Below are 19,014 nucleotides of genomic sequence, written 5' to 3' on the forward strand. Positions count from 1 at the left end.
TAAGCCAGCAATCATAAATCAATCCCCCAACTGATGAGACAGTAATACAATAACATTCAAATTGGAATTATGTTTTCAGGATTCATGAGGAGGAGCCAGTTGTTGTTTTTTCGGTTGGCTCCGATCCAATTCCTTTCAATGCATATTGACCTAACTGGGTTGAACTTGGAAATGTATTTTGTTATGAGAGGTGGTCTAAGCTACAAAGACTGACAGGGTTGACACTGGGACATGTCAATAAAACCTCCTTTGTCCAGCCACTTGGGCAGTTGTGAGTATGGGATCTATTGCAAATAATGATCAGTTCTAGAGACTCTTAAGAGTTCTTAAGAATTAAGTCATAACGGGGGCCCTGGTGGTATGGCACATTCCATGAGATATTTTATTAGACTATTCTTTTCAATAACAAGTCTAACAGACAGGAAATGCTGGTTTATGGATACCTGGTTGAATGAAGATAGCATTGATTATTCAGCATAGGTCTGGGAGTTTTGAAACGGATGAAGTGTTGAGTCCTATGATTAGTATTAATTGTTGTCAGGGGCTTTTAATAGAGAACAAACCAGTCCTGATTTTTTTGCTACAGTCAAACTATATTTCCATAAGGTATTCTTTTTCTTTCCGATATCAATCCTCTTGGTTCTGCGGCTCTTAGGGCAATACAGCAGGTATCAGGGTTAAGGTTCAGGGGGACATTTGAAATGAGTCAAACCCAGCGGGTACACATGTAGTAATGTGATGTTGCTTAAAAAATCAACGACACCCGAATGACATATATCACAATAAGAACTGCAACTCGAAGACAGGGTTTATAGCAAACACTGGAAAATATGGACCAGCGGGTTTGTTATTCTTTGCTGTGAAAGTATTCAGAATCCTAAAATACTGGGCATACCCCCACACAGATTTCAGTCGAGTGTGGTTAAAAGCAGTCACTTCTCAGGATGGAGGCACTCTGTGTTTTGTGGTGCCGACAAATGTTTACACGAAAAATCTAGCCCCTCCTCCCCCACCACCACCACCACCTTTTCTCTTTTTTGCCCAGTTCACATTTCTCTTTGACCACATGAGCGAGCTGAGCGGTGCCACTGTAGCCAGCGCCGCCCCTGGTCATTCCATTGGGAAACCTGATACAGCCATTGTACGCCCCGCTTGTTTCCTTGTCTGGATCGGCCCAGACTATCCATTGGTTAAACACAGAGGTACAATCAGCGTGTTGCAGAGCTTTGTCCACTCCCTTTGAATAGTGTGTGTGTGTGTGTGTGTGTGTGTGTGTGTGTGTGTGTGTGTCTCTGTGTGTGTGTGTGTGTGTGTGTGTGTGTGTGTGTGTGTGTGTGTGTGTGTGTGTGTGTGTGTGTGTGTGTGTGTGTGTGTGTGTGTGTGTGTGTGTGTGAATTTGTGTGTGTGTGTGTGTTTCCTAAGTGAGAGAAAGATTTGGATGTTTGCAATCAGAGCAGTTGATGAGTACCCTCCGGTAGACCAGCAGCCACAGAGCCCTACCATTATGCCCAGCAGGCTTTCATTACAGCACAGCTTGGGGTTGAATGGCGTTGTGTTAAGGCATGAGGGTTCAACAAGACTCGACCCTCTCATTCTGTACATCTATCAGCTTCAAATCACACGGCAGCAATCACCTAGGAATCTCATTACTTTTGACACGACCAAACACTCTGTTATAGTCTTGTGGACAGAGGTTTTACCTCAAACGTTAAATTAACCCAAAACTGTTCACGAAACATAGCATTGTGCCAGTAGGTGAGTTGTTCAATTCTTTTTTTATCCTTCCCACCGCTCCTTATTTTTCTGTCGAAACATGGTGGAGCAAAGCCCTGCAAAGAATATGCTGTTCTCATGCTTTCTTATGATAAAACGACTTTTCTTTCTGTTTGAGTGTTCACTCCCTCTATGCGTCTCGGTGCCATCTGGCTCTGTTTTTATCCTTCACTGCAGTTCCTTGACTTTCTCACAACCTTTTTTGGACTGTGCCAAAAAAGCTATTCTCAGTGCACATGTCTGAATGAACATGGGCTGTGGTGTTACACAAGATTCCTTTTTATTGAAGTTGGCTTGCGTCCAAGTGTGACATCAGCCAGTGAGTTGGTCTGTGATATAGCAGGCTCTTCCCAGATCTGTTTTCCTCTATCTTTTCAGTATGGAACAAAATCTTTAATGCTACATTCATCTGCATATTTCAATTCCTGTGTTAGATTCCTGTGTTAAATTCCTCCCTTGGGGGGGCTTGTAAATAAAGTATTACTATTGCTGGTATGATGCCTAGGTGAGGAGCCTGGGAGAAGGGGTGCTATGGCTCATGGCTAAGGCCTATGGCTTATTCAAGCCTCTCCACCACCGCAGATTCAAAATCAAAGCACACACTAAAATTAAGCCTTTCTGGCTACTTTACCAGAGTTGCTGTTGGAAAGTTGACGGATACTGTCTAGGTTGGATTGATTGGATCCATATTAGATGGCTGTTGTTGTATTGTTTTCATGGATTTCTTTCTGTTAAAGCTGCCTTATCATCACTTCTGCCAACTCTTTTGTTGAAACTCAAACTATGAGAGAGAATGAAACCCGCCCGACCAGGACTTTGATCCATGGATTTGATTTCTCTTCAAATCAATTCGGTCTGTGAAGACAATTCAAATCAGAACAATGGAAAGGGCTGCAGTAGCAACAATTAAACAGAGCAGGTTTAAACCAAAACAAAGACTCCCGCTGTCTGCAGTCTGAGGATGTTAGGCTTCCCAGTTTGAGAACCAGGGTCTCCGAGGACTGCAGGCATCTGTGCAGTCCATTGAGCAGAGCAGACTGTGTGCATGCCTGCACGCTGATTCACCAGGAGTCCAGTACTTCCAGGGGTTTCAGACCCATGGAGACCAGGGCCAACAGTTGTTGTTCTGGACGGAGGCGGCTCCAATCAGGCGACTCCAGACAGCTGCAGGGGACTTTAGAACCTCTCCATGTGTGTGATTTGTCGCCTTCCTGCCCTCTGGACAGCCTTCACGGCCTCCGTTTGCCTTGCCTCTCGCGCCCATCCCATACATGCTTGTGGAAGTGGTAATCACTCAAATCCTAGCCGATAAAACAGAATTTCCTGCCTACTGATCGTCTCCACAGAAAAGGAGAACCCATACGAGGACGTGGACCTGAAGCGCAAGAGTCTGGTTCGGAAGTCGTGTCTGTTTCCAGAGAGCGACCGATCCTGGAGCTCCATGGAGAGAAAGCTGAACTCTCCACCTCAGGTACAGCCAGCTGGGAGTACATAGGTTTCTTTTTTTTATGGTGAAATGAACACTCTTAAATTGCTTGTAGCGCCGAGACTAGAAGCTCTTAAAGATAAACTTGTCTCACTGCAAAGAGTTGGCATCCGTTCCACCACAGGAAGCTGTTTGATGTGTTTAGTCCCGGTAAGGTCTCGGACCAAGAGCCTCGGCCCTCAGAAGAAAGAGAGAGAAAAAGAAAGCATCCATCCCAGAAAGCACAAATTTAGAAATTATTTCAGAATGCCACAGTAAATGTTTTGAAGCTAATAATGGGATGGAATGTCACTGTAACAGCATTCCTGAAACGTGAGATGCACAACACATGGCCTCCATAGAGACATCTGCGTCTTGTTGTCTCTCTCATTAGTTGCCATTAAAACCCAGCAGCCAGTCTCTGCGTCTCTCCGGTCCCGGTGACAGGAAGAGCCACCGGTCGACCCAGCTGTCCAAGCGCCACAGCCACGATGAGATGCTGCTCCTGCCCCAGCTGGGGGTGTCTCCCTCGACCAGTGTCCTGCTGGAGGATGGCTACTCCAACGCCAGCGACTCCCTGGTCTCCCATCGCCACCTGAGGATCCCCAAGGTACAGGCTACGGACCCTCATTCAGTCCACGTCACAGTCACAGCCTGAGCTGGAGGCCAAACAAGGCAGCAACGGGAGGCAAATACAAATTGGAGACTACACCAACTATCCAAATTATGCCGTCTTGCTGTGTTGTTGAGTGCAAGAAATAAAGTATCGTACATTGTAGGTATGGATAGGTCACTTCGGGGTTTGTCATGTACTCTGAGGAACAGGTGATTGATCTTGTGACTCTTTCAGCGAGTGAGCTAAGAGAGTTATAGTATGACCAGACAAAATCCCATAGATAATGTAACAGTAATGTTGTTAAGTTATTGTTTAATAAACACTTTGTCTCAAGTATGAGACGAAGGTTACTTTATACCGAAATATAAACCTTAATAGCCGGTGTTTGCTGTCGTCTCCCACAAAATATTGGGAATGTTTACTAACAGATAGGGGCCTATTGGATAGGGGGCCTATATGAAGGCCCAGCGAAAGCACTAAGAGCGCCACTAGAGTGATGACATTCATTTCATTATTAAATGTGCTGTATAGGCCTAAAGGTGTTTCTATATAGGAAAGCTTCTTGGTAGTCTTTAAGCCGTTGTTTGTTTTAATGTAATCTTGGCAGCTTGTACAGAGAATCAACTCCATTTACTGCACTAAACGGGGGAAGAAGCGTCTGAAAAAGCTGTCCATGTCCAATATGGAGACTGCATCTCTGCGAGGTAAGGACGTTTGGGTATCCCTCTGTCTTCTGGTAAGATGAGTAAATATTTGTTTTCAAGTCTCCCACAAGGAATTCTAGCTACGTACTTCTTCTGGCATAAACACAGAATGTCTCTTAAACCATGGACATCTCCCTGTCTCCGTTCTGCTCGTAGATGACAACAGTGAGAGCGAGAGTGACTCGGATGACAGGTTCAAAGGTAAGAGGTCAAGGCAGGCATGTGAACTCAAACTTCTAGCGGTGAGGTGTTACATATTACAAATGGACCGCAATGATTCATGCCTTTGGAACATCCAGATCCTTTTAAAGTGCTGGGTTGTTTTCCCCTCTCAAAACAGTCCTCCAAAAAAATGTATTTGTGTTGCAACTGGATAAGCGCTTGACACTACGAAAAGGTTTCTCTATCCTGATGAATTTCAAAAGGCAGATTGTGCTTGTATATGAACGCTACGAAAAGGAAATACTAAAAGAGTTGCTAATAAGAAGGATTTTCATTGGTGGTTATTTTCTTTTGGATCAACTGATTGATCATCGGGTCTATTTATAACTGCCTTGCATTACCACAGCTCAAGCAGTTGGCTTGCTTTGTCTGACTATTCAATTCTAATTATCTGAAAGCGAAAATATAAACGAAATATATTTACATGCATGGAGGTGTTTTTGTTTTTCTTAATCATTACCAATCAAATAACCAACTTCCAATCCATTATTTATCTGGCAATCAACCAATGCAAATCCAAAGCTTTGACTCCATAGAGTAAAGGGAAGACCTGCCTGTTGTCTTAACGTGTGCCATGCGTGCTTTACCATTGTATCCCTTGTTTCTCCAGCCCACACCCAGAGACTGCTGAAACTGCAGTCCATCCTTCGCAGGGCACCTAGCTACCGCACTTTGGAGCTGCAGCTCATCGAGTGGCAGGAGAGGGAGCTTTTTGAGTACTTTGTGGTGGTTTCACTGAAGAAGAAGCCCACCAAGAACTCATTCTCCCCAGAAGTAACCTATCAGTTCCCCAAGGTAAATACAGGACAACCCCCACAACACTGGAGAATACAATACCTCTGTCATACTCTGGCATTTAACATGCAGACAGGAAACCCGGTTTTTGTAGTTCATTCTGCGCATGCACCAAATGTGTCATACAATTGGAAATACAGGCAAATACAGACACAAGCAAGTTTGGCGTTTAGGGCACTTTGGACCAATGAGGAGAGTCATGAGACAGTCTTTCATCTTAGACAGATCAAAGCAACGGAGAGAGAAAACGAAACAGACAAAAGTGCCTCAACGGCGATCTTAAAAAGGATAGAGTTGTCAAACATTATGGTCGGATTATGTACGGCTGTGACTTCTTCGAATGACCGGCACTCGTTTATCGTAGTGGCCGTATAAACAGAATAACCATATGACGACTGATGCCTGGTTTAACCTGCCTTACCATGCCTTACCTGGTATTGGTTGTCCTTACCAATTTATTCCCAATAGTTTGTCACATCATCATTACCATTCGGTTCCCCTGGAAAGGGGAACCGAATGGTAATGATAGTGTTACAAGCTAGTCAATTAGGGTGATCAAAATAGGAGCAATGTCTAAAGTGTACGCCCGCCCAGGCACTGTCACACATTTCAACACATTCATTTTGGACAACATTTTTTTAATTATGAATGAACAAATATACAAAGATCTACAAAAATATGTTCCTACAATATTTTCATACAAAACAAATATGCTATCCTAATGTACTCTAGCCGCGGAGGATGCTGGCCAGGAGCAACATGGATTGTTTTATCTGGGTCTTGGGTCGGAAAAGGTCTTGGGAGCCTATTGTAAACATTGGCTACACTAAGGCAACTGGTTTTTAATGGCGTACGTGGGGTTGGTTATTTATAGATATCCTTTTTAAACGCTATTTAAGGGTGAGTTAAGCAGTATTGTCCCTTGGGAGCCATAGGTATGTTGTGACCAGAGACAAAACACAGTTCGATGACGTCAAGGTGGAGGAAGGGAGGGGACCGAATATGTGGGGTTGATGGGGTTGCCTGGGAGAAGAGAATGTGTGTGTGTGTGTGTGTGTGTGTGTGTGTGTGTGTGTGTGTGTGTGTGTGTGTGTGTGTGTGTGTGTGTGTGTGTGTGTGTGTGTGTGTGTGTGTGTGTGTGGGGGGGGGGGGTGGAAGCCCTTTATGAGAGAATTGTTGGGGGAAGCCATACTCATTTGCCATGCTCTATAGGTCTATTGGGATGAAGGTTTTCTTTTGCAGACATTTCAATAAGAATAAGCTCATTGAAACATCTGCTCCCCCGTCGCTCGCTCTCACTCCTCTATGTCTCTATTCTCAAAACAAAAGTATTTTCTTCAAGTATAATTATTTACATTTCAAACACAAATTATATTAACTAAAAAAATCATGGACATCATTCTGTTTTCCTATTTTTCTGTCCCTCTGTCCCCTGCCTCCCCCTCTCTCTCTCTCTCTCTCTCTCTCTCTCTCTCTCTCTCTCTCTCTCTCTCTCTCTCTCTCTCTCTCTCTCTCTCTCTCTCTCTCTCTCTCTGTCTCTCTCTCTCTCTCTCTGTCTCTCTCTCTCTCTCTCTCTCTCTCTCTCTCTCTCTCTCTCTCTCTCTCTCTCTCTCTCTCCTCTCTGTTTCTCTGCCTTTCCGTCCCTTTGTCCCTCCTCCCTCTCTCTCTTCTCTCTCTCTCTCTCTCTCTCTCTCTCTCTCTCTCTCTCTCTCTCTCTCTCTCTCTCTCTCTCTCTCTCTCTCTCTTCTCTCTCTTCTCTCTCTTCTCTCTTTTTCTCTCTTTTTCTCTCTCTCTCTCTCTCTCTCTCTCTCTCTCTCTCTCTCTCTCTCTCTCTCTCTCTCTCTCTCTCTCTCTCTCTCCCTCTCCCTCTCCCTCTCTCTCTCTAGCAGCTAGAGAGGGCCACCAAGCAGATGAGGGAGGCGGAGCAGAGGCTAAAAGCCATCCCCCAGTTCTGCTTCCCAGACGCCAGGGACTGGAGCCCCGTGTCTGACTACAGCAGGTAGGGAGCGGCCCCCAGCTGAGTCACTGTAATCACACGTCTACCACCGCTGGTCGCAAAACACACCTCACTATGCACCTCCCATGAGTCAGCCGTCCTATACACATAGCAATCGTGTCATACATCCTAAAGGTGTGCAGGTAGGATTCGAGAGTTGTAAAGAGAGATTGCGAAAAACAGGGAGAGCAATGTTTTGTAACTCAACAAGCCCCCAAAAGAACATCCCCTCCCTTTCTGACCCCTCCCTCCCTTTACGTTTCTCAGCCATTGAGAAGTGTTGCATCCGTGCACATGTGATTGACAGGGGAGATGGATTTCTCACGGCGCATTTCAGCTGACGGATGGCTATTTCTAACCCAATCGACTGAAATAACATCTTTAGTTAATATTACAGCCCGTTAGCTCAACAGCTAAGATATTGCGATGGCCTCCCTTAATGTGGCGCGGATGTGTTATCTCAGCGCACCACGAGTCAGAACAGAATGGAAGCACACACAAACCTGGCTCCTTTGACCGCCTCAAACACCTCGCCAGTATTCAGGAGCCGGGTGGCACAGGTGATTGCCCCTTAATCAATTTTATTGTTATTATCTCTTTATTTCATTCTCTTAAGCGTATTCTTCCCCCCCCCCCCCCCCCACATCATGCCCAAAGGGTAGGGGGGGGCATAAGTGCATAAGTGTTTAAGATACACGTCTCGTGTGTGTGCGTGCGTGTGAGAGACGGAGCGTGTGTTCACCGTCCTCCTCTGTGTTCTCCCATCCCAGCGAGACCTTCTCCTTCATGCTGACCGGAGCGGATGGCAGCCGGAGGTTCGGCTACTGCAGGCGCCTACTGGTGAGACCCCCCCACCCCCCACCCCCCCCACACGACCCGGCCTGACTCACGCTCACTCCTGACAGCTCTTTGATCCGGACAAGCAATGCGCTATTTCCTGTGCGAGAGAAAGGGCGATGGCCGGACGCGTTGTGTAGCCCGTGTGGCGGCTGGAAGCGTATCAAAAATAACCACCAGGATTTATAATTGCGAGGCGTGATGAAGTAGGCCTCTCCAGTTGCGGCCCCTTTCATTACAAGACGCTGTGGTTCAAATGGACGTGTTGAGTTTTAATGAGAGTTTCTCAGGAGAGATAGGAGAGGAACCTTGAACGGTCTGCAGCTTGGCCATTGTGGACTGTTTCCCCCTATAATGAGGCATGGCACCTCTTTGAAGTTTTATGTCAAAGGCTGGCATTTGGCTTGTGGTCAGCAACGCTTTGGTTTGGTGGAACCTTGTGTACTGGATGCGGTGGAGATTTTCACTCGCCGTTTTGGTCCACGTCCGTGTGTTTACGGTTCCACGGTGCCTGTTCTCAGAGGGCGAACGAGTACTTGTTTAAAGGCTGTGTGTGTTTGAACGTACTTCAGTGAGTCAGAAATGTTTGCATTGAGGAGACAATAAAGGAAGGAGGTAAGCTATGGTCCCTGCTTACTCTGGTGTTCCTGTGTCTGCACTGGCCACTTGAGTGATACAAGGAGCCCTTGATGAGCTTGGCCACAATGAGGTTGATTTTCTCCTCCAATAGCGCCGCCCCCTCCCTGGTGCCTATCCCGGGGGCTGGCAATACCCCAGCATTCCTGAGACCTTGAATCAACTTTGTGAAGCAAAGTTGATTTAATCATCCGTTAGGAAAAATAAGTAGTAGAAGAGAAACTAGAAGTGAAGAGTGCATACCTAATATGGCAATTGTTGGGGTGACTTATGCGTTTTGTTCCTTTGTGTTGGTATAATAGTGAATATGAATGTATGTTTGTGTTTTATTTGAATGTTGGGTGTGTGTGTGTGTGTGTGTCTTATTTGTGTATATGTGTGCGTTTGTGTGTGTGCGTTTTGTGCATGTGTGGATTAAAGGGTGGCTTAAATGCCCTGTACACTGAGGAGGATATGGCATGTCAACATAGCAACAGATAGTGCACCTGTGTTTTATTGAGCTGGCACGCACATCAAAAGTCTCGTATGTTAGAGAGACCTCTCCTGTTACAGCCAACCCATCCTTGGCTTTCACCTCATTATGCCTCAAGATTTTTCCTAAGATCCCGTTTGTATTTCGGTCTGAATGTTCCACATTTAGCTGTTGCTGTTTGTGTATCTAAGCACACAAAATATAGTCTTACTTTGTCTGCGTGTGATCTTGTGTAAGTTCATGTCAGCCGGTGGGTTGTTGTGTGAGTGGCACAACACAACAAACATGGCTTTGTCAGACCTGAGGCTGTTTTTTCGAACGTGTCGTGATAATTTGTTGCCGTCTCTTCCAGCCAAGTGGGAAAGGACCTCGCCTCCCAGAAGTCTACTGCGTCATCAGCCGGCTCGGCTGTTTTGACTTGTTCTCCAAGGTGATCCCAGCTTTGTCTTTTTCACACAGACACACACACACACACACACACACACACACACACACACACACACACACACACACACACACACACACACACACACACACACACACACACACACACACACACACACACACCTTGAACGATCTTAAGTGTTATGAAGTAGCGGCGGTGAGGGATTGTATGACTCAGCAGCAGACCTCTTGCTGGAAGCCTGCTCAACCGTTTCATCCTTGATTCCCCATTAATGGTAAACTCCTTTTTGAAGTCTTTCTCCGGAAAATACTGCCTGTGATATGTGAGATCCGGAAACCAAGCATACCCCCTAAACCTCATTCCAACCTTCGGTCCCATATCCAATCTTTTTTTTGTTTTTCTAAATGCTGCACGTTGGTGGTAAAACAAACGGAACATTTTGTTCTTCATCTTTTACAGCCTTATCTCATTTATGCTTAATCTGTTTAACATATTGACACATTTTTCAAACAAGGATTAGCCAGTGTTGGTGTTGAGAGAAGGGAAAACTGGTATGACAAACAAATGTTACTTTACGTCAATGTGAAAGAGGCTTACATTTCATACAGAACATTTATATTGTTGACGATAAAAAATAGAAGTCTTCCATTTTATATTTACTTCCGAACTTAACCGATTTTTTTTTTTCAGTATGAATCAATTCTAGGCCTACTTTCTAAAACAAAAGCCTAAACTTTACTCAGAGTTGAGTTTATCGCATCATTCTGAAACCTCTATAGTTAGTTTTAATGTTTCAATATTGTGTTATCATGACCCATGATGGTAATCTGAAAATCGTATCCAATAAGTGAATCAAGTATAAGTTATTCATTTGTCCTCGCTACTTGAAAAGATGTTGTTAATTGCGCATATTTGAATTTTTTTAATGGGAAGAGATGTAGGCCAGGAATGGATGAACCTACACATTCATGAGGATCCCATTCAATGTTATTTGAATCCATCTAAAATACATGGCTTTGAGAATTAGGGGTTGGTTTAAGGAGGGTGATGATGTTGACAGATTTATAGGCCTGTATTTATGAGCTGCTGTTTGGCCGACACATGAGGCAGGTATGGACACCAGACACACACACCTGTACACACCTGGGGGGTCTGTATTTTACATTTAAATTTTAGGGCATTTAACAGACGCTCAATCGCTTCCACAATAATTCCAAATTGTATCCTTTTATCATTAATATAATAATGTTTATTTCCACATTCCGGGTCAAAGGTCACGTTGTCTGCGTGAAGCACAAATATTTAACAAGGAATATTTAACCTTTCAGTTTCGAGTAGCGTAGAAAAGTTAATAACTTAAATATTTAACACATTTTCCATTTTTATATTTACCTCCAAATACCACCCTATTAAACACAAACTGAAAAATTAAACCTTGAAAACGTTGTATTTCTCTATACGTAAATGTGTCTATAAATCTACATTACACAGACAATGGCTTTAGTCATGAATGCAGTGGGTTCCGCAAATTGAGTGTTGATCAGATGTCCTTAAGTACAGGATGCAAATAATCATGGTGTCCCTCAAGGGATAGACTTTGTCCCCCTACTGATTACTTCTACAAGTGTCGCCATGGCCAGATGTACTGTAGACATGTTTATTTTACATTGTATCTTCCCCCAGTCCCTCTACAGCTGCTCCGAATGTAACCATATCATCCCGGGAGATAAAGTCCTGAGTAATAAATAGTTCCTAAAGTGCAAATCCAAACCAGCATATGTCCTATTTGAAAGCTTTACACGTTCCAATCTTGTCATATATCTGCTTGTTGACTCGACCCGTTACCTGGCTTTCTAAACACAGTACACTTCTCTTTTACCAATTTAGAAATACTTAAATGTAGTCCTGATGGTGTCATGCCGGGAGACAGAGGAACAGGGGACTGCTGTGTTTTACAGTGGCTTTGTGACTCCTCAACGTTGGCTATGAGATCATGCTGCATGCCTTTTGGTATCTCATCAAACCAACCAATTAACCAGTACAACAACCACGATGTTGAAACAGTAACGTGTTCCTCAGGACCCTCTGCTACTCGGCATGATGGGATCAACAAACCCGTCTGTGGAATTGTTAGCCAAGGGTTTGAAGGCCCACAGACACCTCATTATTTAAAGGAAATGTTTCCGAAATGTCCACCTTGAACACTTTTTGTAAATGTCCAATATTCTGATTAATTTATGGTCCAAGTACATGTTAAATAACATGCATACAAGTACGTGCTTATTCTAGCACCAACATTGTTTTGGTGCTAGAAATGTTTTTCTTGGATGAGAAATAGGACAAAGAATACACTTATAATTTGAGTTAACGAGAGAGTTAACGTCTATTTAAGAGAAAAGGATTTTCAAAGGTTGATGTGTGTTTTTGCTTTTGCATGTGTGTGCGTGTACGCGTAAGTGGGCTTGTGCGTGCCTGTATGGGACAAAATTAGGTCATGTGAAATTGAAATAGAGCACTCATCTGTAAAAAAGTCCCATTCCGCTTCGATTAATATTCCCAACACGTATCTTTCCCTGACAAAAACGTATTCCTCTTTTATTTTCTTTCATTCCTTTAGTTTTATAATGTGAAAACAGTTCCTGACAACTGCCAATGGTCATAATGACACACTAGGTTCCTCTTCACTGATGTATAACATTGGAACGCTATGTCATGGTCATGGTCCATAACCTAACCAGCATGACTTCGAGAAGTACTTACACATCTGTGACCGAGTTCCCATTTGCTGGCTACTCACTAGTTTAAATATAAACCCTTGAAGGGTGGATTATGGAGTGTTTTCCCCAGAAGAAGTGAAAAGCACTTTTGTGAAAGACTACTCCTCGATTGGTCAAGCAGTGCTATGTGAGTGTGTGCTTCTGTGTGTGTGTGTGTGTGTGTGTGTGTGTGTGTGTGTGTGTGTGTGTGTGTGTGTGTGTGTGTGTGTGTGTGTGTGTGTGTGTGTGTGTGTGTGTGTGCTGACTTTAACTCTGGTCATGCTACTCCTTGCACTAAGATCCTGGACGAGGTGGAGAGACGGAGGGGGGTCTCAGCAGCCCTGGTCTACCCCTTCATGAGGAGCCTCATGGAGTCACCCTTCCCAGCTCCAGGAAAGACCATCAGAGTGAAAACCTTCCTGCCAGGAGCAGGGAATGAGGTCAGGCAATTCAAGTCGATCAACTATACATCATTCTATAGTTCCATGAGGAATATATGAATGTATTATATCATATGTCGTTAATGCTGTTGCTGTCGTCAATCGGGCTTCTATAACACTCGTCCAAACAACTTGTTCCGGTCCTCAGAAATTGATCACCATGTGTGAAGTCGATCGGATGAACGGTTGGCGATAAAAAATCAAAGGATGGACATAGATATAGAAAATGTAATATTTGAAACCTTTTATTTGGGATACATTCTCTGCATGGTTGCATTGTAGTTGGATATAAACGTCAAGAGTTGAGGGACTCCTAACATCATCTAATTTGGACAATGTTGGCTGCGTTGCTCTCATTTCCCACACCAGGTCATTGAGCTCAGGAGGCCTATGGATTCCAGACTGGAACATGTGGACTTTGACAGTCTGTTCAGCTGCCTCAGCGTACGACAAGTCATACGAGTATTTGCCTCTCTGTTGCTGGAGCGCAGGGTCATCTTTGTGGCGGACAAACTCAGGTAATTGCACCGAAACGCTCATTAGACCATCCTGCCATCACATACAGGTTTGAAAGTTTGAATGTACAAGTGCTTTATTCCATGAGTGATCGTTTACAAGTCGTATTTATGGAATGTGACTTGAAATGTGTTCATGACTGAAGGCGAGCCAAATCCCAACACCTCTGGTTGCATGAGATGATTCTCTAAGATAAACGCATTGCACGCATAACCTCTGATTGGCTGATAAAGTTTCAACCTGATTAATTAATAAACGATTAACTAATTACCTTCTGATTAAGTGTTGATGCAACACAACTGTGCTCTTCATATTGAACGGGAGGTAAAGGGTGTTGACAGGGGAGCTGGCAGCCCTGCCCCAAAAGGGAACCAACCTGAAAGCATTCTCTAAAGGCAGCGTCAGGGGGTTTGTTTTTCCTTTAAAATCGCACCCTGAGTTACACCCTATCAGTTAGACAGGATGCCAGTGTTGAAGATCCTAATGATTTAACAGGGTCGTGACCTCGCTTGAGAATCACTCTCAAACAACAAGAGGCGGATCCCATGGACCTGGTCAGAGGAAGGTCCCTTCCTCACATTTATTTCAGTGAAACTCCGCAGAAAGGTGTTCTTCCTCTTGGGACATTGGGAATGGCTTTGTTGCTGGGGAAGAGTTTTTCATCTCCCTGGGATGGGGCAGCTAATCTTTTTACATATCAGGAAGACGGTTTAAACAAACATCAACCGTGGGGGCAGTGACTGAGGGGAGAAGGAATGCACATCCTGTGTGTCCAAGCTCTGCCCCCTGTGATCTGTGACTGTCACAATGTGACTAATGGAGCCACATTCACTCCCTGTGCACAGTCGTCCCCTCTGTCCCCTGGCTTGCTTGAGACACAAGTCTTGGGCATCTGTCCCGCTCTAAATAGTTGATCGCTTTCCAGTTCTGAAGTGTTACAGTTATGGCAGTTTGGTGCGGGAATTGAACCTGTTGACCTGGTTTTCTCGATGTTCGCGATGTTGGCGTGGGCTTTTTTGAGGGGACCACAGAATAGACTGTAGTAAAAAATCTGTAGAATTAGATTTAAAACATTATCTTGAGGTCTGGCAAGGATTATGTGATATACAGACATTGTTGTCTGAATTTCAGAAGCAAAGAGGCGTTGTGTCTTTTCGGGACCATTTTTTAATGATGGTTGATTTGAACACACCCTGTGGTTTTCATTTCCCGTGAAACATTCACTTGTGTGGTTAATATTCGGATCTGCCTCTTTATTTTTCTGTTTACTGACGTAATGCTAAGGCTCTCCCACTGAGCTCACCAAAACCGCAATGCCTCTGCAGATCTTATTCTGAACAAACGTGATGCAGACCTTAGATTCCGTTGTAAACAGTGGTAGGCAGCGTATTTAAGCTCTCTGATAAAGAGGACCGTTCTGGAACACTATATAATCCAATCCTAAAATAGCTAGAAGCCCAACGTCATTTATCTTTCTTCTGTCTCTTAAAATGTATACCCAGCAGGAAACAGATCCGAGAGTCAAAGAAAAATAAATAAATAAACTTCAAGCCATGTTAGGCAATGTTTTTGTGGTTCTCAGTTTGCTCTGTATTCTATTTGCGCTACAGTATATTTTATTTAAGGTGTTTGGGTTTGGAGATGCTTGAATAGTTCAAGGCAGTAAAGGATTTTTTACATCAACAATCTTATTTTATCCATGTCACTAAATACCGTATCTTCTCTCATAAATATAAAGACATATGTGATGGTTCGTCCTTAAACAGTTCTATACTATGTAAACACACCCAATCACATAAATTCATCATCAACCAGGTCGATATGGAATTGTTTAAGTCAATTTCCAAATCTTTTGTACTTGCTATCACTATTGAGTCATTTAGCGGACATACAGTCAATATATTCAGATACATTTCATTAATGAGCGTCTTTGAGTGCCAAGAAAAGCGCTAGATAAATGTATTATTATTATTATTATTATTATTATTATAGGGTTTAGGGCTTCTTGCGTTAAGGATAGCCTACAGGTTAGACTGTTGAGGACCCTAGCCACGACATTGTCCTGCCTCCTTTGCTTCCTGTATGGAGTTATCATTTATCCAATGATGTTACGTTACCAGAGTTAACCATGTTGGTCGTGAGAGAGTATGGCTACCACATCGCGTGTGCCCATCTATTTTTCTGTTTGTCTGTGTGTTGTCTTGATGCATGCACAACAGCATAGCGTTTAGTCCTCAATGACTTTCCCTGGTTGTGTGGTTCCATTGTTATGGAACCACACAACACAAGTCCCCAACTTTCCAGACATTAAGCAGTTGTTAAGGGCGCTGCTTTGCATGTTGCTGGTGCCACAAATGAAAGAGTTCTGTGTTCAGTTGCGTAGCTGCAGCTCTGCAGAGTGTATATTCTGACCAGATATATTCTGTATATTCTACAGAAAGCAGAACATGGAGTTTGCTCCCAGTCAAACATCCATTTGTCCTCCTCTTTCACCAAACACAGAGAGAGGGAACAGGATTGTTGCGTGGAAGGACTGTGGAGGAGGGGGGGGGGGGGGGCGCATAGTGGGCCCCCCCTATGCGCCGCTGAACTACAGCGGCGCATAGTTCCCCTTGAGTTTCTGCATATAGGCCAACATCCATTTCTTCCTCTCACCGTACGTGTGTTCGCCCGGGCCAGCATCAGCATCAGACAGCATGTGCAATAAAGACGATCCAAGTGAGCGATCAAAGGTCGTCATATAGAATGAGTGTGCAGCACCATTGATGTTATGCAAGTTCGTACCTGAGGTAATGGTTCTTGCTGCTGTTATTGTTAGTGAGTCAGGTAGAGCAAGCTGCAGTTCGTGCGACTCAAATTAAGAAGTGAGATACAATTAAGTGATTAAGATCATCACTGTACTCAAACCCTCTCCTGCTGTGCAGTGTTTGGCATGGTGCCAGAACGATTTTTTTTCGAGTTTTATGAGGTAACTGATGTTTTGTATCTTATATCTCGTGATGTGGTGAAACGGGGCAGAGACATTCCGATGTTTGAACCAAAAGTTTAGTCAATTTAGCCAGTAACCTCTACCAGCTGTTTTTTACATTAGTATCACTGTGTTGAACCCAAGCATTTACACACACAGACACACACACACACACACACACACGCACGCACGCACGCACGCACGCACGCACGCACGCGCGCGCGCACGCGCGCACGCACGCACGCACGCACTCACAATATTCCCTTGCGGAAATTACCTGATTTGCAACTGTTGAATGTGTTTAAAATGTAGGGCCAAGAATTTTCTAGTCAACGCAGGAAGTAAAGGCAAACCATTTGGGAACATGGATATTCTTTTCAAAAATACTAAAGTATGTAGCTAATCCCAGTGTCTCTCTGCAGGCCTCATGGGCCTTAAGCCCACTGCCGGCCATGTCCAACAATGATTGCTCGGCACTGTTTATGTATGAAGGTGTGTTTCGACGTCGATAGATCAAGTGCTTTGCAACAGGCTCACTGTGCTGTCCAGGGGCCTTTTTACTTTGAAATTGATTCATGCAAGGATGGTGAGTGAAGGAATGCAGCTCCCTGACGCATGCTGCAGTCTCTTCCATTTGGTACGATCATCCCTGGTCTGCATCACTGTCCGCCACTGCCTTCCTCCCTAGCCAGAGAAGACTCAGATCCCACCATGGCAGGTCCTCCTGTACAACCTGCCAATTTGGCCACCACACATACTGAACATTGACGCACATCAAACTATCCATTGGTAATGTCTTTGGCTTTAAGTGCCGCTCCAATTTCAACAAATAGTTGGCCCTTCGAAACTGCAAATGTGAATGCATTGTCCCACTGAAGACCGCACTTGTAGACCACTGAACTTATTATTTTTCTTATAAATGATGTCCATTGACATTACGCCAAGACATCCACTTGCCTACCAGAAATGATGTTTACGAATCAGAGATGGTGATCTTTTCAGTTTTTTCTCTTACCGTCCAAGACTTTCCAGACTCAGCATAGTGCAGCGTTAGGGTGTTTTCATTGCAAATTCAACTTTTCCCAGGAGTGTGTGCCCGAGGGAAGAGTGTAAGTGATCCTCTTGGTATGGGTGTGTGTGTGTGTGTGTGTGTGTGTGTGTGTGTGTGTGTGTGTGTGTGTGTGTGTGTGTGTGTGTGTGTGTGTGTGTGTGTGTGTGTGTGTGTGTGTGTGTGTGTGTGTGTGTGTGTAGCGGTGTGTAGCCTGTGGCTAGGGTTCTGAAAGCCATGCCCCATCGCTCCATGTTGGAACACGCAAAGCCCAGGAGACAGGATCTGCTAGGAGTTATAAAGCTCTCCTCAGGCCCATGGAAACGGGATGGTCTTCCTTGACGGAAGAAGTGGATGAAAAAAGCAAGACAGACGACTCGTGATTATTACGACCGGCAGGCAATTATATTTCACGTTGGCGAAGCAACAGACAGGGAGTATTTGTGAATTGAATCACATGCAAAGCGTATGGTGCGTAACCTAGAGATGAAAGTCCATCTTTGGGGAAAACGATTTTTGTAGGGCATAGATAAGTAAATTTTGTTTATGATACATCACTGTATGAGGTAAAATCGTCGAAAGTTAAAGCAGTGAACTGATGTGAGGAGTTCATGCACAAAAGAGGAGTGAAGTGCGTGTTTGCTTGGATGTACTGTCTGAAGCTAATCACAGCAACCCGATGGAATACATCTTATTGCGACTTTATGGCTTTGCATACCATGTCTGATCCCCAGTTTTGGCCATAATCCATTCGGATTCTGTGTGTGTGCGTGTGTTTGTGTGTGGGTCTGTGTTTGTGTGTGTGTGATTGGACCATCGTTTATTTTCCCTCTGTGTCTGTGTACATGGACTGTACAGTGTGTTGGAACAACAAGGGGAGGAGGGTCTGACACTGTCAACAAGCCGAGGGCCGTGAGAAAGACTGGCTGCTATTTGTGATCTTTGTGTTACGCCACAGCTGTCCCAAGTTCAGCGGGACCGCTGCTTTGTTTGCATGCATCGACAAGGCGTCCAGAAGGGGGAAGACGAGCCTCAGTCTGCAGGCATCATCCGCAATCGGCGTTGTACCTCAATGTCCAACGTCTTGGAAAGAGCGTAAAACACTGTCTTGTCAGGGCTCTGCTATGTTCGTCGCATTCAATTGCGTAACACCTCAAACGGGACAGACAGAGTGAAAGATTAGGAGTTGAATCGTGGCCACGGCTCAACCTTTTCTCTTAAGTGTCGAGTGGCGTAAGGGAAGCTGGAGCGTTCTCTTCCTGCTCTTTATTGTGTTTCACAAAGTGGAGGAGCAGCCTGTGATCAAACGCAGCCCTGTTCCCTGTGCGCTTCCTTAAGAGGAGTTGCAGGGAACAAAGTGTGGT

The 19,014-nt window shown here is 44.4% G+C and overlaps 1 protein-coding gene across 3 annotated transcripts in view; it reads left to right on the plus strand.

The window, feature by feature from the left end:
• The window catches only part of dennd2b (DENN domain containing 2B), a 42,274-nt gene that overhangs the window by 18,039 nt on the left and 5,221 nt on the right, over positions 1-19,014 (plus strand). For 2 of the 3 annotated variants that reach the window (XM_030376771.1, XM_030376770.1), the window contains exons 5-14: positions 3,120-3,244; positions 3,633-3,848; positions 4,462-4,558; positions 4,715-4,759; positions 5,391-5,575; positions 7,462-7,574; positions 8,342-8,411; positions 9,869-9,946; positions 12,978-13,118; positions 13,488-13,636. In XM_030376771.1, coding sequence (XP_030232631.1) covers positions 3,120-3,244; positions 3,633-3,848; positions 4,462-4,558; positions 4,715-4,759; positions 5,391-5,575; positions 7,462-7,574; positions 8,342-8,411; positions 9,869-9,946; positions 12,978-13,118; positions 13,488-13,636 — 1,219 coding nt within the window. The remainder of the gene's footprint in view (positions 1-3,119; positions 3,245-3,632; positions 3,849-4,461; positions 4,559-4,714; positions 4,760-5,390; positions 5,576-7,461; positions 7,575-8,341; positions 8,412-9,868; positions 9,947-12,977; positions 13,119-13,487; positions 13,637-19,014) is intronic. The other variant, XM_030376772.1, reaches the window with a different exon arrangement.

The sequence above is a fragment of the Gadus morhua genome, chromosome 14 (assembly GCF_902167405.1).
Source record: "Gadus morhua chromosome 14, gadMor3.0, whole genome shotgun sequence".
NCBI lineage: Eukaryota > Metazoa > Chordata > Actinopteri > Gadiformes > Gadidae > Gadus > Gadus morhua.